Source organism: Peromyscus maniculatus, chromosome 3, assembly GCF_049852395.1.
Source record: "Peromyscus maniculatus bairdii isolate BWxNUB_F1_BW_parent chromosome 3, HU_Pman_BW_mat_3.1, whole genome shotgun sequence".
Taxonomy (NCBI): domain Eukaryota; kingdom Metazoa; phylum Chordata; class Mammalia; order Rodentia; family Cricetidae; genus Peromyscus; species Peromyscus maniculatus.
Genome location: NC_134854.1, coordinates 70,580,105 through 70,597,796, shown reverse-complemented (window position 1 = coordinate 70,597,796; position 17,692 = coordinate 70,580,105). Strand labels below are relative to the sequence as shown.

The following is a 17,692-nucleotide window of genomic DNA, read 5'->3' as shown; positions in this document are numbered from 1 at the left end:
CCATGAGGAGCAAGCTAGTAAGCAGCATTCCTCTGTGGCCTCTGCATCAGTTCTGCTTCTACACTCCTACCTTGAGTTATTGTCCTGATTCTCTTAGATGATGGACTACAACTGTAAGCTGAAGTAAACCCCTCTCCCCAGGTTTCTTTTGATCATAGTGTTGTATATCACAACAGTGGAAACCCTACACTTCCAGTCTCTTTACTATGAATTGTGACATCTTTGTTAGCTCTTAATAAGTTAAAAATGTTTGGTTTTGTTTCACTGTTTTTATTTCGTGCTTCTTTGCATGCTTGGCAATTTTTGATGGGAAAATAGACATTTGGGGATGCTGGCTTTTTTTTTTTTTTTTTTTCAGCCCTGTGAGGAAGGAACTTGGGTTTAAAATGCAGATAACTAACTCAGTTACTGGCTTTGAAATCTCATTAGGCTGGGCCAGAATAGTACTGCTCCAGGACACCTGCTCCACTGTGGGGCATCTCTCCTTGTGACCCATGCAACTGTCAAGCACTAGTCCCTCATGTTTATCTTTGGCCATGGACTAAAGTCATGTCTGAGGTGACCCTTTGCAGAGTTTTGGTGTTCTTACTTTGTCCTGCAGTCTTGTCTCTTAAGACTTCAGGTAGTTGGTCTTCTCAGACTCACATTTTATGTTTCCAGCTAAGGGATGAGCTGAGCTTCTTTTTGGTTCCTTTGCCTCGCATCTTGTTCTAGAAACTTTCAAGATGGCAAGCGAGGTCATTTAGGTTTGTATTATTCACTGTCCCTCAAAGCCATTGTACTTCCCATGATCAGAAGTTCAGGGTCCTGAACATTGTGTGTGTGTGTGTGTGTGTGTGTGTGTGTGTGTGTGTGTGTGTGTGTGTGTGCTTGTGCACATGTGTATATGCCTGCTTGCCTGCCTTTCTCTCTCTTCTTTTTTCTGTGGCTGTGGCTTGATGATTTCATTATTTGAAAAATTGCTGGTCATTATCTTATCATTTTTTTAAATATAATTTTTATTGATTCTTTTGGAATTCCACATCATGAACCCCAGTTCCACTCATCCCAGTCCCTCTATATCTGCCCTTCACCCTTGTAGTTCCTCCCCGCAAGGAAAACTTAAAAGTAATAATAAAAATAAAAAATACAAGTAAGAATATTAAACACACAAACAAACAAAAACACTTCCCTCCTCCATTTTTCCTGCCTCTCTATTGCCTCTTCATTCATCTTAGTGGCATTGGGAGCTGCAGTCTATCATGCAGTATGCTCTTTTGTCTAATTAGCTTTACTTGCAAATGTTCGTTGTGTAGTGAGTTATTAGTCTGGTTCAAGGCCTCTGACATCTGGTACACCATCAATGCTGTACCCTCACTGAATCTCCTCTCAGATATCCTGCTGTTGCCCTGAGTTATGGAGATCCTGTGGCTATGGAGCAGGGCCCCTGTGGTAACACGGGCAACAGACATCAACACAGACCCCAGCTGCATCAAGGCCACTAGATATGGCCATCAGCAACAGCTTGGGCTTGGTTGTCACCATGGCTCAGTATGGCAGCATAGGCCCTCAGATAGGAATGGGCATAGCAGTACCATGGTCCCCAGACTCCAGCATGGCCCTAGGTGGCAGCACAGACCTCTGGCATCCTTGTTGTTTTTGGTGGCAACATGGGCCACGGACATCAGTACAGAGACCTGACTATGTAGGGACTATGGACCCAGACATGGTCCCTAGCTGCAGCTGGGGCCTGGATGTTTCCATGGCCCTTGGTGGTAGCACAGACCACTCAGATCAGCATTGCCCCAGCTGCAGGGTAGCCCTTGGACATCAACATGGCCCCAGGTGCTAGGCCAGTTCCTAGGCATCTGCATGGCCCTTGATTGCAACAGATGACATGGATGTCAACACAGACTCTGGCTATAATAAGGCCATGGACACAGACATGGCCCTGGGCTGCAGCTCAGGCCCTCATGCTTCCATTGTCCCAGGTGGCAGTGTAGGCCATTCAGCTTGGGGTAGCCTCTGTGATGGCATGGTCTTTGGGCACCAACATGGCACATATGGCAGCCCAGACCCCAGGCATCCTCATGGCCTTGGGTGATGACAGGAGCCACAGACATCAACACAGACCACAGGTAGTTGTGAGCCATACAATGTGAGTCTGTAACCAAATCTAGGCACTCTGGATGAGGAGCAGGTGCTCTGAACTGCTGAGCCACTCAGGCCATTCATTGTCTCTTGACTTCCCTTGAGTTCTCAGATTCTTGGGCTCATGCCAACTCCATATTGAAAAATGCCTTGCTGGGAATGGATGCCATTCTACATCACACAATATCAGCCTCTTTTTTTTCCCTTTTCTTGTTGCTCTAATACATCTCGAGATGGTTTTCAAGTTTAATTCTTCTTCCCTAGTGTATGGGATGGCTGTGGTATAAAGTAGTTTGTTTCAACCAGAAGGGAAAGTTCCCTTATAGTCTTTAGAAAACAGATGTTCAGCCTTGGGACCTGAGATGAGAGGGAATTGTCATTCACACTCCTTTATTCACTCAAATGTCTGCCTATATCAGTATATGCATGTGTATCAAGTACACATGCTCTTCATCTTAAAAGTGAGCTATTTACTAACAATATAAATATAGTTCCTTAAAAGAAAAAGTGTCTTTACCAAGCTGAAATTTAAGATTCATGGGATTGAACTTTTAATGTAGTATGCTGATTTTAAATGGATTTTTATAGTTTATAGAGGAAAATAAAAAACAATGTATCTGAAAATTTATGTTTTTCTGAAAACAAAAAGTAATGTATACTGGTTACAATATAATGAGGTGTGGTAAAAATAGGACCTGGAGAGAATTATTTGAAATTGCTGAAATTTTTATTTTATTTTGTTTTTCTTTCTAATAGAGAGGCGAAAAAAGGCTTCAGCGTGGGAGAGAAATTTGGTGTATCCTGCTGTTATGGTTCTACTTCTTTTTGAAACAGTAAGAAGTTACTTGCTGCCTTAAATAAAGTGCATTGTCTTTTGTTTAGTGTTTCCCTTAGCTGAGCTGTTCCCAGTAAACTGGGTTTCTGTCAACAGAATCAAAATCTGTCTGTATCGATTGTAAAAATTCAGCAGAGCAAAAGTAGAAATGAATGACAGTCAGGTAGATCCTTAAGGTTGCACTTCATCATGCAGCAGGAACTGCAGGTTCTGCTTGAGGAGAATTAAGAAAACATAAAGCATGGCTGCTGCTCCCAAAGCTGCAGGAGTGGGATTCCTTTCTAAGGTGAGCTGTGGTAAAGCTTACCCCGGTAGAGTCTGTGGGGCTGTGGGCCTCTCACTGAGAAGTCTACATAGTAAATCCATCCATATTGTTACCTTCTGTTGAAATGATAACTTATAAAATGTTTGGAATTTGTCTTGGAGTTTTGTATATGCTGTACCGTCCCCCATTCTGAAAGACACATGTGATGTGTATTGTCAAAAGCAGTGTTGGAAACAGACCTGACAGCTCCCTCTCTGTTGCAGTCCATTTCGGTCCTCTTGGTGGCGTGTAACATTCTTTGTCTGCTGGTTGATGAGACTGCAATGCCAAAGGGAACAAGGGTAAAGTTAAATGCATTCAAAAGCCTTTCTAGATGTGTGTCTGAATATTTTGTATAAGTTCCTGAAAACACCTTTCTGGATGTAAACTTTCCAAACCCTATGAATTTCTCTGAATAAAGGGCTTTCACAATAAACACACATACACACAGGCACGGGCGCACGCGCACATGCACACGCACACACACACACTTTGGTTTCTAGGGCATTATTTTCAAGTACCAAGGTTATAGACTTCAGTGTCAGACTTGATGTTGATTTTTACTGAAATTTTTATTTGTAATTCTTTAAAGAAAATGCATGTTCAAAAAATAGTGATGTATAAAGAGCAGATCATCTAGATTTAACAAATTTGTTATATATTGGGAAAAGTGAAGGGAATTGTGTGTCAGGAGTATCACAAAATTTAGGAAACTTGCTTAAAATGTGGGTTATTGGAGGAGAGTCCAGATGGGCTGTTTTCATGAGTTAACTTTTATCCGTTTTAAAGATTGATGATTCCACTAATCATGGTGGCACATGCATGCAATCCCAGCACCTAAGAGACTCAATGTTGTGAGTTTGAGTTCAAGGCTAGCCTGGGCTACACATTAAGACCCTGTCTCAAAAATAATCCCAAATAAAAAAGTTGATGATTTTATTAGATTCTGGCATATATTTGAATATATGTTCTATTAGGAAAGTATATATCATTAAATATTTATAGTTGACAAACTGTCAACCTTGCCATCCTTTTGCAGTGCTCTTGCCCAGCCTCCTAAGTGCTGAGGTTACAGATGCATGCCACTATCTTTAGCTTGCAACACTTTTCTAGGTGTCTATAAAGTTTGGAAATTCCCCTCTTCTGCTGCTGCTGGTGGTGGTGGTGGTGGTGTGTGTATGTGTGTGTGTGCATATCTGCATGCATGCTCACATGCCTGTGTATGTACATATGGCTTGTGCATGTAAACACACATGTATGTGTTTATATTTTGGTACAGGATCTCATGTAGCCCAGCCTGGCCTCAAACTCCCTATGGAGCCACAGATGGCTGAAAGTCTGATCCTCCTACTCCTACCTCCTGTGTACTGGGATTTCAGATATGGGCCATCAGACCTGGTAGCTTTTGAACATATAAAGTGGATTTACATTTTGAAGTTCATTTTGTTTTCCTAGGTCAGCAGCTTTTCCAGTCCCCGTAGTGGTGACTTTAAAACCCTGCTGACCTTACTATGTCAAATTTCTCTTTAAGCCAGATGTTGCCATTTTTTTTCCATAGGAAAAAAAATCAGTTCCTGTCTTAATTCCTTTCTTTTTATCTGAGATGAAGATATCCTGCTTTTAATTTCTTTAGCCATTTTCTTGATTTCCCCAACCATCAGTGTGTCTGGGTCCTGCTGCCACCTTTTATCACCCTTGTTTCAACAGCAGTCCTCACTGGAGTGCCTTCTGCCAAGGACACACCTTTTTCTGCAGCTGGGCTTTGCACCTGTGACTTCTGGTGACTCTCACCCCACTTTAATGTGCAGAAGAACAGGGTGTATTTTGTGTCTTCTCCTTATTGCACAGTGTAGTGACTTGTATCTCCAGGGCTCCCTGCATGCTTGTGTAAATGTATGGGCACTTTTTAGTTTTCCCTTAGTCTGTCTTGAGAGAGTGAATATTCCCGAGCATTTTTCTATCTTGGCCAATATACCTTTGTAGGAGAAGAAAGTAGGATCTTTTTCTTATCCAGCACAGGGTTCATGGTGGAGGTCTTAGTAGTAAAAAGCATAATGAGAGAAAAGTGGATGAATTTATTTAATAAAAATTTATGAAAGCTTAGCTTCCATTTGCTGAGGAGTGGACAGTGGTGGGCATGCTGGACCATGAGCGTGTGGTGAGCTGCTCCTTAAATCATATGCTCCACTGCTTCTGGGTCCTGCTTTCAGGGAGGAGGAAGCTCCTCTTCTCTGGATTAGGGAACACAGTCCTTACAACAAAGGACCTTTCTAGGGTGCCAAGTTGGGGTAGTGTGTCCAAAATTTGACCACTTGCTCTTGGCATTGTTCATGTTCTCTTGAATGACAGAAGATGGTAAGTCCTATGCCATCACTTTATTCATGTATGGAATTGCCGTGGTTATTCTTATTCCTTTATGTCCAAATTAGAGTGTATATATAATGTGTGATATTATCTGTTGCTTGATATTTTATTGGTGTGACTGCATTTTGCTTTATTCTGCTATTGTAGTTTAAAATGACCAGGGGAATGGTGATGTGCATTCAGATATTATCTTTTAATCTCTATCAGTAAGCTTTGAAAATATTGTTCCTCTTTTAGTGGGGAATGATGTTTGCTGTCAGTTACCAGTATCTGAACATTATTTATTCTGTTTTGTCTAAGTAAAGGTAGGTTTTGTGACTAGGATAACATTTATAAAAATTTATGCGCTGCTTTTTATTGTGTTAAAGTTACTTTAAATTTTTTAAAAAGTGTTAGCAGTCACACCTTTGTAACTGAATTATTGAGGAAAATTTGAGAAAAAGAAATTGGATAAACATTTGTAAGTATATCTTAAATTGGGCAGGCTTTATGGCATAATTTTTATATGTTGCTTCTGCCTTGGTTTAGCTCTATATTCTACTCTAAACTACTATATGTTATTCTATTAAAAAAACCTCCGTAGAACATTCAAGACATTTTTCTCAAATAGCAGTTGGTTCTATTTTATAGCAGTGATCATAATGGCATCGTTTTGGTAAGCCACTTAAAAGTACATTTGAGGTCAGTCAGGTTCTTTTGAACCTACTGAAATTATTAACATGCTGCTGAGTTTATGAAGTCAGTTAGCTTTTGGAAGATTCATGTTATTCTAAGGTGTTGAATGTTCCCAATTGGAACTGTCTTGTGTAATGGTGTCACTGGTTCTGAGGAGTGTCTTCCCTGCAGGGGCCTGGGATAGGAAGCGCCTCTCTCTCCACTTTTGGCTTTGTGGGAGCTGCACTTGAAATCATTCTGATTTTGTATCCTTTCTTCAGTTGAATGTTATGTCTGTTAACAAGGTTTCTGTCTAGTTCTTGGGACAATGGCAATTTAGTAAGACACTTGTCTAGAAGGGAAAGCAAGTCAGTCCTTCTCAAGCCTCCGTGGCTTTTTGTTGTGTTGTGTTTTCCCCGTGGGCTTCAGACTTTGGGAAATGTGCATTCTCCTGGAGCGTTTTTTCCTTCATTCTCATAGCTATCTCATGGTGTCTTCTGTTGTTGGTTTCTATAGCCTCAGATTTTTTGGAAACTTTACACCCAAGAAGGATGACACAACTATGACAAAGGTAAGGGAGCCTCAGGTGCTGGTGGCCCTTCTTTGGCTTTAGTGAGTCATCAGGGCTGTTAGGTATTTGTAAGCAGCAGACACACAAAGGAAGATTTTCAGAATGCCGAGTGAATGGGAAAGGATGTGCTCTGTGTAATTTGGACTGCGTCCATTCACTTGTAAATGCATAGAACTACAGAACTCAGTAACTAGCTGTGGAATTCTCCTGAAAGGACTCTTTTTCTTCTTAAAGAAAACTTAGTGCTAATGAGTAACTTGGACTGTGCTAACTGTACTTGAGGAGCTTTTTTGAAATCTGAAGAACTTAGTTGCTACAAGTAGTAGAGACAAACTATTTCAGTACTGAATAATTAAAGTGAGAAGGAAGAGCTCTATTCAGAAACAGTGTGGTCTGAGGCTAATTTGACTTTATACAATATGTCAATGGCTGCAGAACAATAAAGGCTGTTATCTTACGTAATAAATGGGTCTCTGTAAAATATTCTCACAGGCAGCCCAAGAAGAATGGTTAAAAGTTGCTGGCCTGTTTCCCTTTTTATTATGTAGTCTATATTTACAGCCTATTTAAAGTGTGTGTATGTATGTATGGCAAAGAACCCCCTCTATAATATATTACATATATGGGTTAGCTATCTATCCATCCACCCAGATGTATAAGGCTACAGGTTCTTTAATGTCAATAAGTATCCAGTATCTAGTTGAGGTGATTTTAAATACTAATTGGTGTTTTCAGTGCCTCTTTAAAAAAAGAGTAAACAGAAGAAAATGGAATACTTGAGTATAGATATTTTGGTTTCTAGTGTTTTCAAATCTAAGACTGAATCTTATAATAGTTAAACATGTCAGAGTCGATATTATATAAAAGAACTTGGTAACAATGAGCTTTTAACATTTAGTCAGAAGTCCAAAGGTGTTCTTTTTTTATTTCATAGTCAAAGTTTTCAAATTAACAACCACATCAATAATATAAAATGTGTATGATTTAAGTATTCTATGACTTTATAGTTGCACCTATATCATATGTATTTTGTGGAATTCATAGGAATAACTTTAAATGGAAAGGCTCATTAGGTTTCAGTTCTACTCTTACGTTTAGTATCACTCCGAAGTTGCCAAGTGCTCTGGGTAGCTGCCCTGCACTGTGGCTTCCCAGAACGCTGTGAGTGGGCTCTTTGCCACCTGCTGCTTGGCTGCTCACCATCCTTTCTTTCTCTCCACAGATCATTGGGAATTGTGTGTCAATCTTAGTCTTGAGCTCTGCTCTGCCTGTGATGTCAAGAACACTGGGTAAATTTGACTGAGATGTGTTTATTAAAAATCGATATCTTTATAGATAGCTTTCCTAAATCTTTTTAACTTTTGCTTTGTAAATGGTTTTTTAAAATCACCTTTAAAATATAATATTTCTTAAATTATTCTGTATTTCATTTGTGTATATGGTCATACCAAAGCGAATGCTTTTCTTAAACAAAGGCCATTTATTTTTTAAGCACTTGAAACATTCCTTTCCTAAACAATAGACTTTTTTTTTCTCACTACATTCACAAGTTGGGCTTCTGAATCTTCTAGTAAGGAAACTGTGACTTGTTAAAAACAGTTTAATGCCTAGAAAATATTAAACCATCTTTTATACATGAAATATTTTTTCAAATGTATAGCCTAATGTGTACTTTTAAAAAGTAGAAATTTGTAAACCCATTTAAGCTGCTTTGTGTCCATGATAATAGAGCTGAGCATGATGTGCAGCCCCTGGGGGCACATGCCAACTGAAGGACACTTTAGTCTTGTGGTCTCCGCTTGCCTGCCAATCATAGCATTTCCTTACAGTGTCAGTGCGCAGACAGGCTCTTACTGTCTTTTACAAGTAAGAGAGAATTCTACTTCGTCACTGAAAGAGTTGAGTCTGCAGTCATTTGGCCCTTTTTAGAAAGCATTGGTCTAGGCTGTGTGTTCTTGGCTAAATATTATTTCAGGCAGAAGTTTCTTTTAGGCAGTTCTATATAATTCTCTAGATTTAGGTTTTAATTTTGGAAATTAGTGATTAGAAAATGACCAGACAGATTTTACCTGTGGGCTCTGGCCCTGGTTTCAGTAGCAGTTGCGGGCCTGGGGTTGCTCTACTCAGATGCTGCCTCCATTGTTGATTCGAGGCTCATGCCATCAGTGTTGCAGCTGTGTCAGAAAGTGGGCGCTTTGTAGTTTTCATCACAATTTTTACAAAGTCTTCCATGTTTTAATAAAAAGTAGAATCAAAGTATAATTGTAAAAGAGACCTCTACTCCACAGGCCATGTATTTAGTGGGTATGTCTCTTTCATGTTTGATTGGTAGGACATATCTGCTTATGGTGTGCTAATCTTGAAACATGCACATTAGTGCCACCATTTGAAGCTAAATGCTGCATCTGTTAGGACAGTCCAGCAGATAATGGTAGCGATCAGCCATCTTTCCATTTTAAACCTTTGCAAATCTTATTTATTGTACTTTGTTATTTAAGACTAGTTGATAATCATTAATGTATTTCGATTTTGTGGGAGAAAAATCACATGCCTAGTTTAGACTTAATACAAAGAAAACAAATTAATGGCAAAATTTACTTTTTGAAGCCTGACAAATTAAATTCCTGAGTAGTTTGCCATAGAGATAAATAAAAAGGAAAAAGAAAGATGGAACAATTAAAATGCAGCTGAGAAGCTCTTGGACCCAGCTGTCCAAACAGGATTAGTGGAGTGCGCTGCGGTACAGTGAGTCATGTGGCGCCGTGTAAGACAGCGGCACGCACTGCAATACGTGTTATGCCCAGTGGCACTGAATAGATGAAAAGAGTAAATACGTTAAACAGATTCACAGAGGCTTTCTGCAGTATTAAAAAAGCAAAGTTCTAGACTAGAGATAAAGCCTTATTTTAGTATTATGGGAAATGCAAACTAGAGAGTTACTTTGTAATTCTTCTGTTAACGCTTTAGGATTGAGTCTTTGATTTTAAGAAGGTGAGATACAGAGAGCGGTGGTGAGTGTACCCCTGCTGAAGAGTAGGATTGTGATGCACCAGCTGAAAAGCTTGAGACCAGAATAGAGGATGCATTAACCACATTCCTAGCTGTGAAAATTTCCCTCTCTCCTCGCCTCTCACAAGGAGATCTGACCTCAGCGTGGTCTCCTTTGCTCCTGTGAGATCAGCCCACAGCATCTGCCATTAGGAGAAATGGGACACAGCAGAACAAAATATAGAACCTAACATACAACTTTTCTGTTTCAATGATGGTTTGGTGAAGGGGATGATTTCAATTATGAATTGAAAGTACACTGAATCCAGAATACCATAGTTAACTTGATGATACAGTTGCGGGGGGGAAAAAAAAAAGAGGAGGAAATTTTCTTGTAACTGTTTTCTTTTAAAAAATCATCAGCTGCTATTGTTGATGCATTATGGGTACTGCAGTCTACAGCTCAAGGTCTGAGTGCACGATGTGACATAACATGCTCATTGAAGCATTACTCTCAGATAGCTTGCTACATTTGAATGGGGGAAATGTATTCATTGAAAAATGTCCACTAAATAACTTAATAAGCTTATCACTTGCTACAAAGAAGTTGTGAGGGTTATTTTGAGCAGGCATTTTAAGTCAATGAAATGAATGTGGTTTATTGTATGTAGCAAATGTAAGATTTTTGCATTCAGCCCTTTAAAACCTGTAAGAGCATTGTTGTGCCTGCCGCCTATGATCTGATGCATTGTTCTGTTGTGTGGCCAGACTTTGGTTGTGAAGAGTCCCTCTTTTGGTATAGTGGATGCTCTTAAGTAATAGATTACTGTTTAATACGGTCTGAGTTCTCGAGACTAGAGGAGATGGTTGCAAAAAGGGAAAAGGAGTACAGTGAAGCAATATTTGTAGATGCCCAGCCTTCTCCCTTTTGAGGAACATAGCTCACTCATATAGTTGCCAGCATGCTCTTTATCATGCTCTGTGGAGAAAGTAATAGAAGGTTGTTTTTCATTATTTTTCATCTCAAGTCCCAGAGAAGTTTTCCTTAAGGTGTAGACAGCTGTCATTGAAATACATTTGCTAATTATGTTTCAAAATTACTTTTATTTTTATCGTAGAACGCTTTTCTATACTTTATAACTTACAAGTTATGCAAGGTCCAAATGCTAACTTATAAAAAGTATTTGTGATACTGAAACAAAAATACCCTTTAGATCAGCTTGTACATATTTTAGGTATCTCTACCTATTCCTTATCTAAGTCCAGCAATCTGTCATCTAGCAGAAGATAAGGTGGATTATTCTCTTTTTGTTGCATCTTGATTCAGGGAATTTGTTGGAAATTACTGTTTCTTGAAGAGTCTTTTATTTGGGTAAACTGTTACTGTTCACTCTGGGGTTCACCTGTTTCCTGTTTCTCAATGTAAGATGGAAGTAAACGATGCTTTCACAGATATCCATCAGTGGCAGATGTGAAACAGAAGTGTAATTTATATATTTCAATTATGGTATCTTTGTAAAAGTAGTTTCAAAATCCACGCTGAAAATTTCTCAGGAAAAATTATATATAATGTCATATCCAGTTGAATTAAAGATAATAACAAATAAGCAGTTTTTATTAACTTATGTCTGACTGTTCCCTATAAATTTGAGCATTAAATTTGTAGATCTGGTTAGGATTTCTAAGAATAGGGAATTGTTAGAACTATTCTACATTATATGTCAGAGCCAAGATGGCCCTTAGCTCATGTCTGCCTGTCCTGGCCATGCTTTCCAGTGCTGTGCATAGAACAGGCCATGCTGGGCATGGCAGTCAAAACGTAGCTGCCTGTCGATATAGTTCCTAAGCTTTAGCTTGTGTGGAAGTAACTCCAGTTGTAGTCATCTGATGAGAAGGATCCTTAAGGGTCCACTTTAAAATGTGAAGTGAAGATGTTGTCAGAGCTCGGCAGTTAAAGTGAGGGTCTCATTTATACTAAGAACAGAGAGCCTTAGCCTAGCTGAGTGAGTATCTCCAGTGGAACACTTGCAGTCAACTTTGAGACAGTAGACAGGCCATCTCAGCTGTTTAAAAATTAAAAAAAAAAATGTAACTAAATACATGAAAAGATTACATTTATGAAGAGCACTAAGTGTTTAGATTGGTCTAAAGAGGCTTCTGACCATGATTTTTTTTTTAAATTTAAAACAGTATTTTCATTGATTTTTTGAGACTGTCATGTATACATACATACAAAGTATTTTGATTATATTCATCCTCCTCTCCTCTCCTTAACTCCTCCCAGATCCACACCTGACCCTCTGTATTCCCTTTCAACTTGGTGGTCTTTTAAAAAAGCCCATTGATGCCAGTTTGTGTTGCCCATATCCTCATTAGTGTGAGGCCATCCACTGGTGAATGGTCAACCTACCCAGGATCAAATCCTTAAAGAAAACTGACTCTCCCTCCCCAGAAGTGACCAGCTGTCAGTAGCTTCCCAACCAAGGTCGGTGGGGCTCTTGAGCCCCTCCCCACTCCATGCTGGAATGTTGCTTGACTCCATATTGTGCAGGTCTTGTTTAGGCAACCACAGCTGCTGTGAGGTCATGTTCAGAAATCACTGACTCAAGTCCTCCCTAACCTCTGGTTCATATAATCTTTCTGCTCTCTCTTCCTTGATGAGATCTGAGCCTTGGTTGGGAGCTGTGATATAGCTGTTCCGTTTGTGGTTGAGCACTCCACAGATACTTATTTTTTTAGATTTTTGACCAGTTGTGACTTTCTATGTTAACTACTGTCCATTGCACAAAGAAACTTCTTTGATGAGGTCTGAGAGCTGCACTAATCTATGAATATAGAGATAATGAATTTCCGGGGGCAGATTGATACTATGCCCATTTAGGAAAATAACAGTAGTATGTTCACCCCTGGGGCCTGTCAAGCTCTCCAACCATGGGTTCTTGGTCAGATTTGTAGTATCAGGCATACATTTCCTTCTCTGGAGTAGACCTTAAATCCAGTCAGAAAGTGGTTGGCTACCTCCATAACTTTCATGCCATTGTTGCACTCATATGATGCTTATCTGGCAGTTGTTATTGTAGTTCACAGGGTTCACAGCTGGGTAAGACTGTTGATGACCCTTCCCACCCCAGCAGCCAGTAGAGAGGAAGCTTCCTGTTGAGTGCCAACTTATTTCTCCATGTTCTGTGGCCAGTTTGTGGTCTGATCACGCTTTCAACCCTAGTCCGCTCTTTTCAGTTCCAGAAGCCACTTTGTTTTACAGCTTTTCAGATTTTTTTTTTTTTCTGGAGCTGTATGTACTCCATAGGAAATGGTAATTGTCACCTGGGTAGTACTTTGTTTCAAATTATTCAGTTGCCTTTGTTGTTCTTCTGAAGAGTCTTAACTCTATGCTGCCCAGGGGGGAATTAAGAAGGAAATGTTTTAAACTCACTTCCTCTGTCAGCACCCAGATGTCTGAAAATGAATTTCAAACTAAAACACTTAGTTAGGTCTGTATGTGCAGGCTGCTGCTGACTCCTCCTGGGTTCTCCCATGCTGTGGCATTTGACATTTGCGGTCTCACACCCGTATTTCTTCTTCATTATTATCACTCGCTTTCCCCTGTTTTTCTCCTTCTCCTTTGTCAACTCCTTAACTGTCTCTTTCCTTGCTTCCCTAATACCACTCATCATTTGTTCAGATATCCACATCTCTGACCCACCGTTCCCCCTTGTTAAGCAAAGATCAGCCTAACTCTGGGCTGCCCTGGGGTCTGAATTTATCCTGCAAGGTCATTGCAAGAGCAGAGCTCACAAGTCTTTGGGACACTTCCATCCCAGAGGCCAGCCCATGTGAGAGTTAGGGCAGCATTTCTGCCATCCTGCATCCATCCCCTTCCCATCCACCTTGCTTCCCTCCTGAACACTGAGAGGAATCCACACGTGAGAAGTGGGTTCTGGGCCTTCTTGTTCTTTTTGATTTTGAGGAGAGCAGGGTAAGAAGATTTGAAACCAGACCGAAAGAGAGAAAGTGTCTCTGAGAGACTGCTGGGCCTCCTCTGAAGAATTCCTTCAGGAAAGGGCAAGATGTTTCCATCTTTGAAAACTGGTTCTTTCTTGGACTCTCCTTGTTATTCTCCATCATTGGATTTTAGTTTATATTTGAGTTCACATACTCACGTTCACCTGCCTACTTCATTAAATTGCCTTCAGTTAGAACAAAGTGAGTTTGTAGCAAGTAAACAGTCATGAAAAATGATCATTTCAGACACATTTCCCCATCTCTAAGCTTCAGTTTGCATGCTCCCAAAGCCTTCTGCCTTTGACCTTTCTTTACTATCCAAAGATTCCTAGTTCTTTGAGGTAAAATAATAATCCTACGTTATAGATAAAATGTCTCAGGTTCTTGCGTATTTGAATTGATGGTCTTAAGAAACTTTATATTCCTTAAAGGACAAGAGTGTGCTGCCTACATCTTCTTGGCTTCCAGAGCCTTAGTTTGTAAGCTTGTATGACGTCCGGGAAGCTTCTTGTTGAGGATGGCTGTTCTCAGTGTAGATGAAGTCATTTCCACGTGCCTTGCCTCAGTCTTCCATGTCATTGTTTGACCAAGTATTATTTCTTTTTCTTTTCTTTTCTTTCTTTTTTTTTTTTTTTTTTTTTTTTTTTTTTTTTTTTTTTTTTTTTGGTTTTTCGAGACAGGGTTTCTCTGTGTAGCTTTGCGCCTTTCCTGGAACTCGCTTTGTAGACCAGGCTGGCCTTGAACTCACAGAGACCTGCCTGGCTCTGTCTCCCGAGTGCTGGGATTAAAGGCGTGCGCCACCACAGCCCGGCCCCCAAGTATTATTTCAAAAGACCCTTACAACAGTAGCCAAAGGATGGAAACAGCCTGTTGTCAGATGAGAGGACAAGCAAACTGTGGTGTGCAGCACATCAAATGAAATGTTGCTTAGCCATGGAAGCCAGTCAAAAGAGACAAACACGGTGGGCTTCCAACTCCAAGAGGAATTGCAGTAGTCTCGTCTGTAGAGACAGAGACAAGTGGTGCTTACCAACAGCCTAGGAAGCCCTGATGGAGAGTGGTTTGGGAATAGTTTCAAATGTGCGAGATAAAGGATTTTGGTGGTGATGGTTATAAATAATGTGACTATTATTAATAGTACCAAGCTGCACATTAAAATGTTCATATTGTTATATTTTATGTTATATGTCTTTTACCACAATTAAAAACAAAGGAAAAGAACGTCTGTGACATATGGCACAAGGTGGATGGAACTTGCAAACATCATGTGATACAGCCTATCCACAAATGTCCAAATGCTGTATGATTCCACTTACAGGGGCAGGGGTGAGAGAGAGTCTCAAGGGGAACTGCCTTGTGGAAGTGGGATTTCCCTTTGGAGAGGTGCACTTATGTTGGAACTGGGGAGAAGGTATTTAATGCCTTTGAATTGTTTGTCTGAAGTGGTTAATTATATGTGATGTGACTTTCACCTCAGTTATTTAAAAGGAAAACACATTGCTTAATATGTACAGAAAGTATTGTACCTATCCCCTGCCATGGCACTGTCGTGAATGTGGAGGCTTCACTGTTTGGCCATGCAGTCCCCTTTGAGTGTTTCAGGTGCCTTCTAATAACGTGACCCTAGTGGGGTTGGAGGGAGAAGGTAAGGAGGACACTGTGGCTGGCCAAGGTGGTATAGATAGTGCCCACCCTGCGGCACCAGCTCCACCCTTCTCTGTTCATCTCCCCTTCCTCTCCCTTTTCTAGCCCACTGTTCTTGGCAGTACTGGGGATTGACTCTAAGAGCTGTACTTTACAAGGCAAGTGGTCTACTGACTGAGCTACAATCTAGCAATCTTCTGACAAGCACTACATCCATTGGCACGAAGGGTTTGGCCGTCGTCTGTAGTTGTTGTAGTTGTTGTCTACCGTGTTCAGTATGTCCCTTTCTTTCCCTGCTTTGCTGGAATTCCTACCAAGATGGATGGTGGATTTTGTTAAATACCTTTTATGCATCTATTGAGACAACATGCTTTTTAAAAGTCTTGAAGTATGTTGAATTACATCAATTCTCAACTGTTAATTAGCCTGCTGTTTCTTGGTTATCGTTTTTTGTGCTGAATATGATGAAAATAGGCTGAGGACGTTTTCTTCCCTGTTTTTTGATGACATTGTTCTGTGGTTCTCCTTTTTTGTTTGAAGCTTCTTTCTGCTTTTGATGTGTATGTAATGCTTTCCTCATTACATGTGTTCAGAAACACTTAAGTTTCTCTGGGTGGTTTTCATAGACTTGTTTCTCCTCCTTCAGTGTTCCATTGCTTACTGATAATACCATCTGGCTTGGAATTTACTTTTTGCAATAGGTTTAGTAACAGTTCTATTTTTTTTATGGAAAGAGCCCTACTCAGCTTGAACAAGTTTGTTAATGTCAGCAACAGTGTCAAGTCTGTGGGTAGCTCCCTCAGCTACTAGTAGAAGTAGAGACTCAGCACTGACACAAATCTTTTGTGTTTTCTACCTTTTCCTGAGCAGTGTGCACACACATGTATTGATTATTGACCCTCTCAGAGAAGCAGCGTTGACTTCATTTTTTTCTGTCTTTACTTTCTAGTTCAATGATTTAGTCCTTTGGAGGATATTTTCTTTCTTGAAATTGGAGCTGAGTTCACTGAGTTTTGAGGTCTTTTTCCTTTTCTGATCTGAGTATTGCTGGCTGCAACCCCTTTCCCATTGCAGCCACCCCTGCCTTTCTGCATTCCCCCTGGCTGCACCCCATGCTCCAGCTGCTGTCTCCCTGTGCTGCCTCCTCCGTTGTGTCTCCTCCTGTTTTACCCTTCCACCCCCACCCCTTGCTGCACCTCCCTGCTGCTGTCCCCCATCACAGCTACATCACCCTTGTTTGTATACCCCAAACCTTCATACAGAGCATCTACATTTTCATTTTAAGAATACTTCTTCTTCTTTATTTCTTCTTTGACTCATGGGATATTTTGAAGTATGGTATTTTGTCCCAAACATTTGGGGGTGTTTAAGAGATTTGCTTGTTAGTAATTTTTAGTTTAGTTTCTTTGTTGATGTCAGTGTGAAGGAATGCACTTTGCGTGTGTGGCATCATTTTAATTTGTTAAATAGGCTTTACAGCCTTTGAGCAAGGCACAGTAGAAGGGAAAGGACATCATCTGGTTGCTATGTTTTTCAGTGTCAGGTCTACAGGCTGTCAGGTGCCCTCATGCCCTCTGGATCCTTGGGTCCACTTGTTTCGACTGCTGTTGAATGAAGGACCATGAAAGCACTGGCTCTGATTGTGGACCTCTCTCTCTCGTGTACTTCTGTCAGTTTGCTTCTCATACTTTAAAGCTCTGGTATCAGATGCATAAATGTGGCATTCTGGTGAACTGACCCTTTGTAATTATGATAGTGATGCTCATTGCTTAACTGGTATCTCTTCTCTGAAGTCTTCTTTTAGTCATGTTAAAAATAGCTGTTTTTCCTTTCTTACTTTTTCATTCTTATGCTTTAAACTTGTGTCTTTATGTTAAATAGTTGTATAAACCTGTCTGGATTTGGATAGCTAGAGTATTGATATCAAATTTGATTCTTGGTGTGATCCCATCTGTTGCCTGTTTCTGTCCATACCATCTCTCCCTTGTTCCCTTTTCTTCTTCATCTGCATTCTTACAGATAAACTTCTCCTTTGTTGGTCTATTGACTTAACACTGAGAAGTTATTTGACCAGTTACTTCAAGGCTTACACAGTATTACAATTTGTAAATACGGCAGTGATGTTCATAGTATACCAGTAATGAGCTGCCTAGATTCCTTTGAGTACATATGTAGAAGGAATACTGTTGGATCATATGGA

At 40.2% G+C, this 17,692-nt stretch overlaps 1 protein-coding gene across 9 annotated transcripts in view; it reads left to right on the top strand.

Moving 5' to 3' along the window:
* The window catches only part of Lmbr1 (limb development membrane protein 1), a 128,276-nt gene that overhangs the window by 97,544 nt on the left and 13,040 nt on the right, over window positions 1-17,692 (top strand). For 7 of the 9 annotated variants that reach the window (XM_042273295.2, XM_042273294.2, XM_076566720.1 and 4 more), the window contains 5 exons: window positions 2,887-2,963; window positions 3,494-3,571; window positions 6,480-6,553; window positions 6,768-6,858; window positions 8,081-8,147. In XM_042273295.2, coding sequence (XP_042129229.2) covers window positions 2,887-2,963; window positions 3,494-3,571; window positions 6,480-6,553; window positions 6,768-6,858; window positions 8,081-8,147 — 387 coding nt within the window. The remainder of the gene's footprint in view (window positions 1-2,886; window positions 2,964-3,493; window positions 3,572-6,479; window positions 6,554-6,767; window positions 6,859-8,080; window positions 8,148-17,692) is intronic. The other 2 variants (XM_076566718.1, XM_042273296.2) reach the window with 1 other exon arrangement.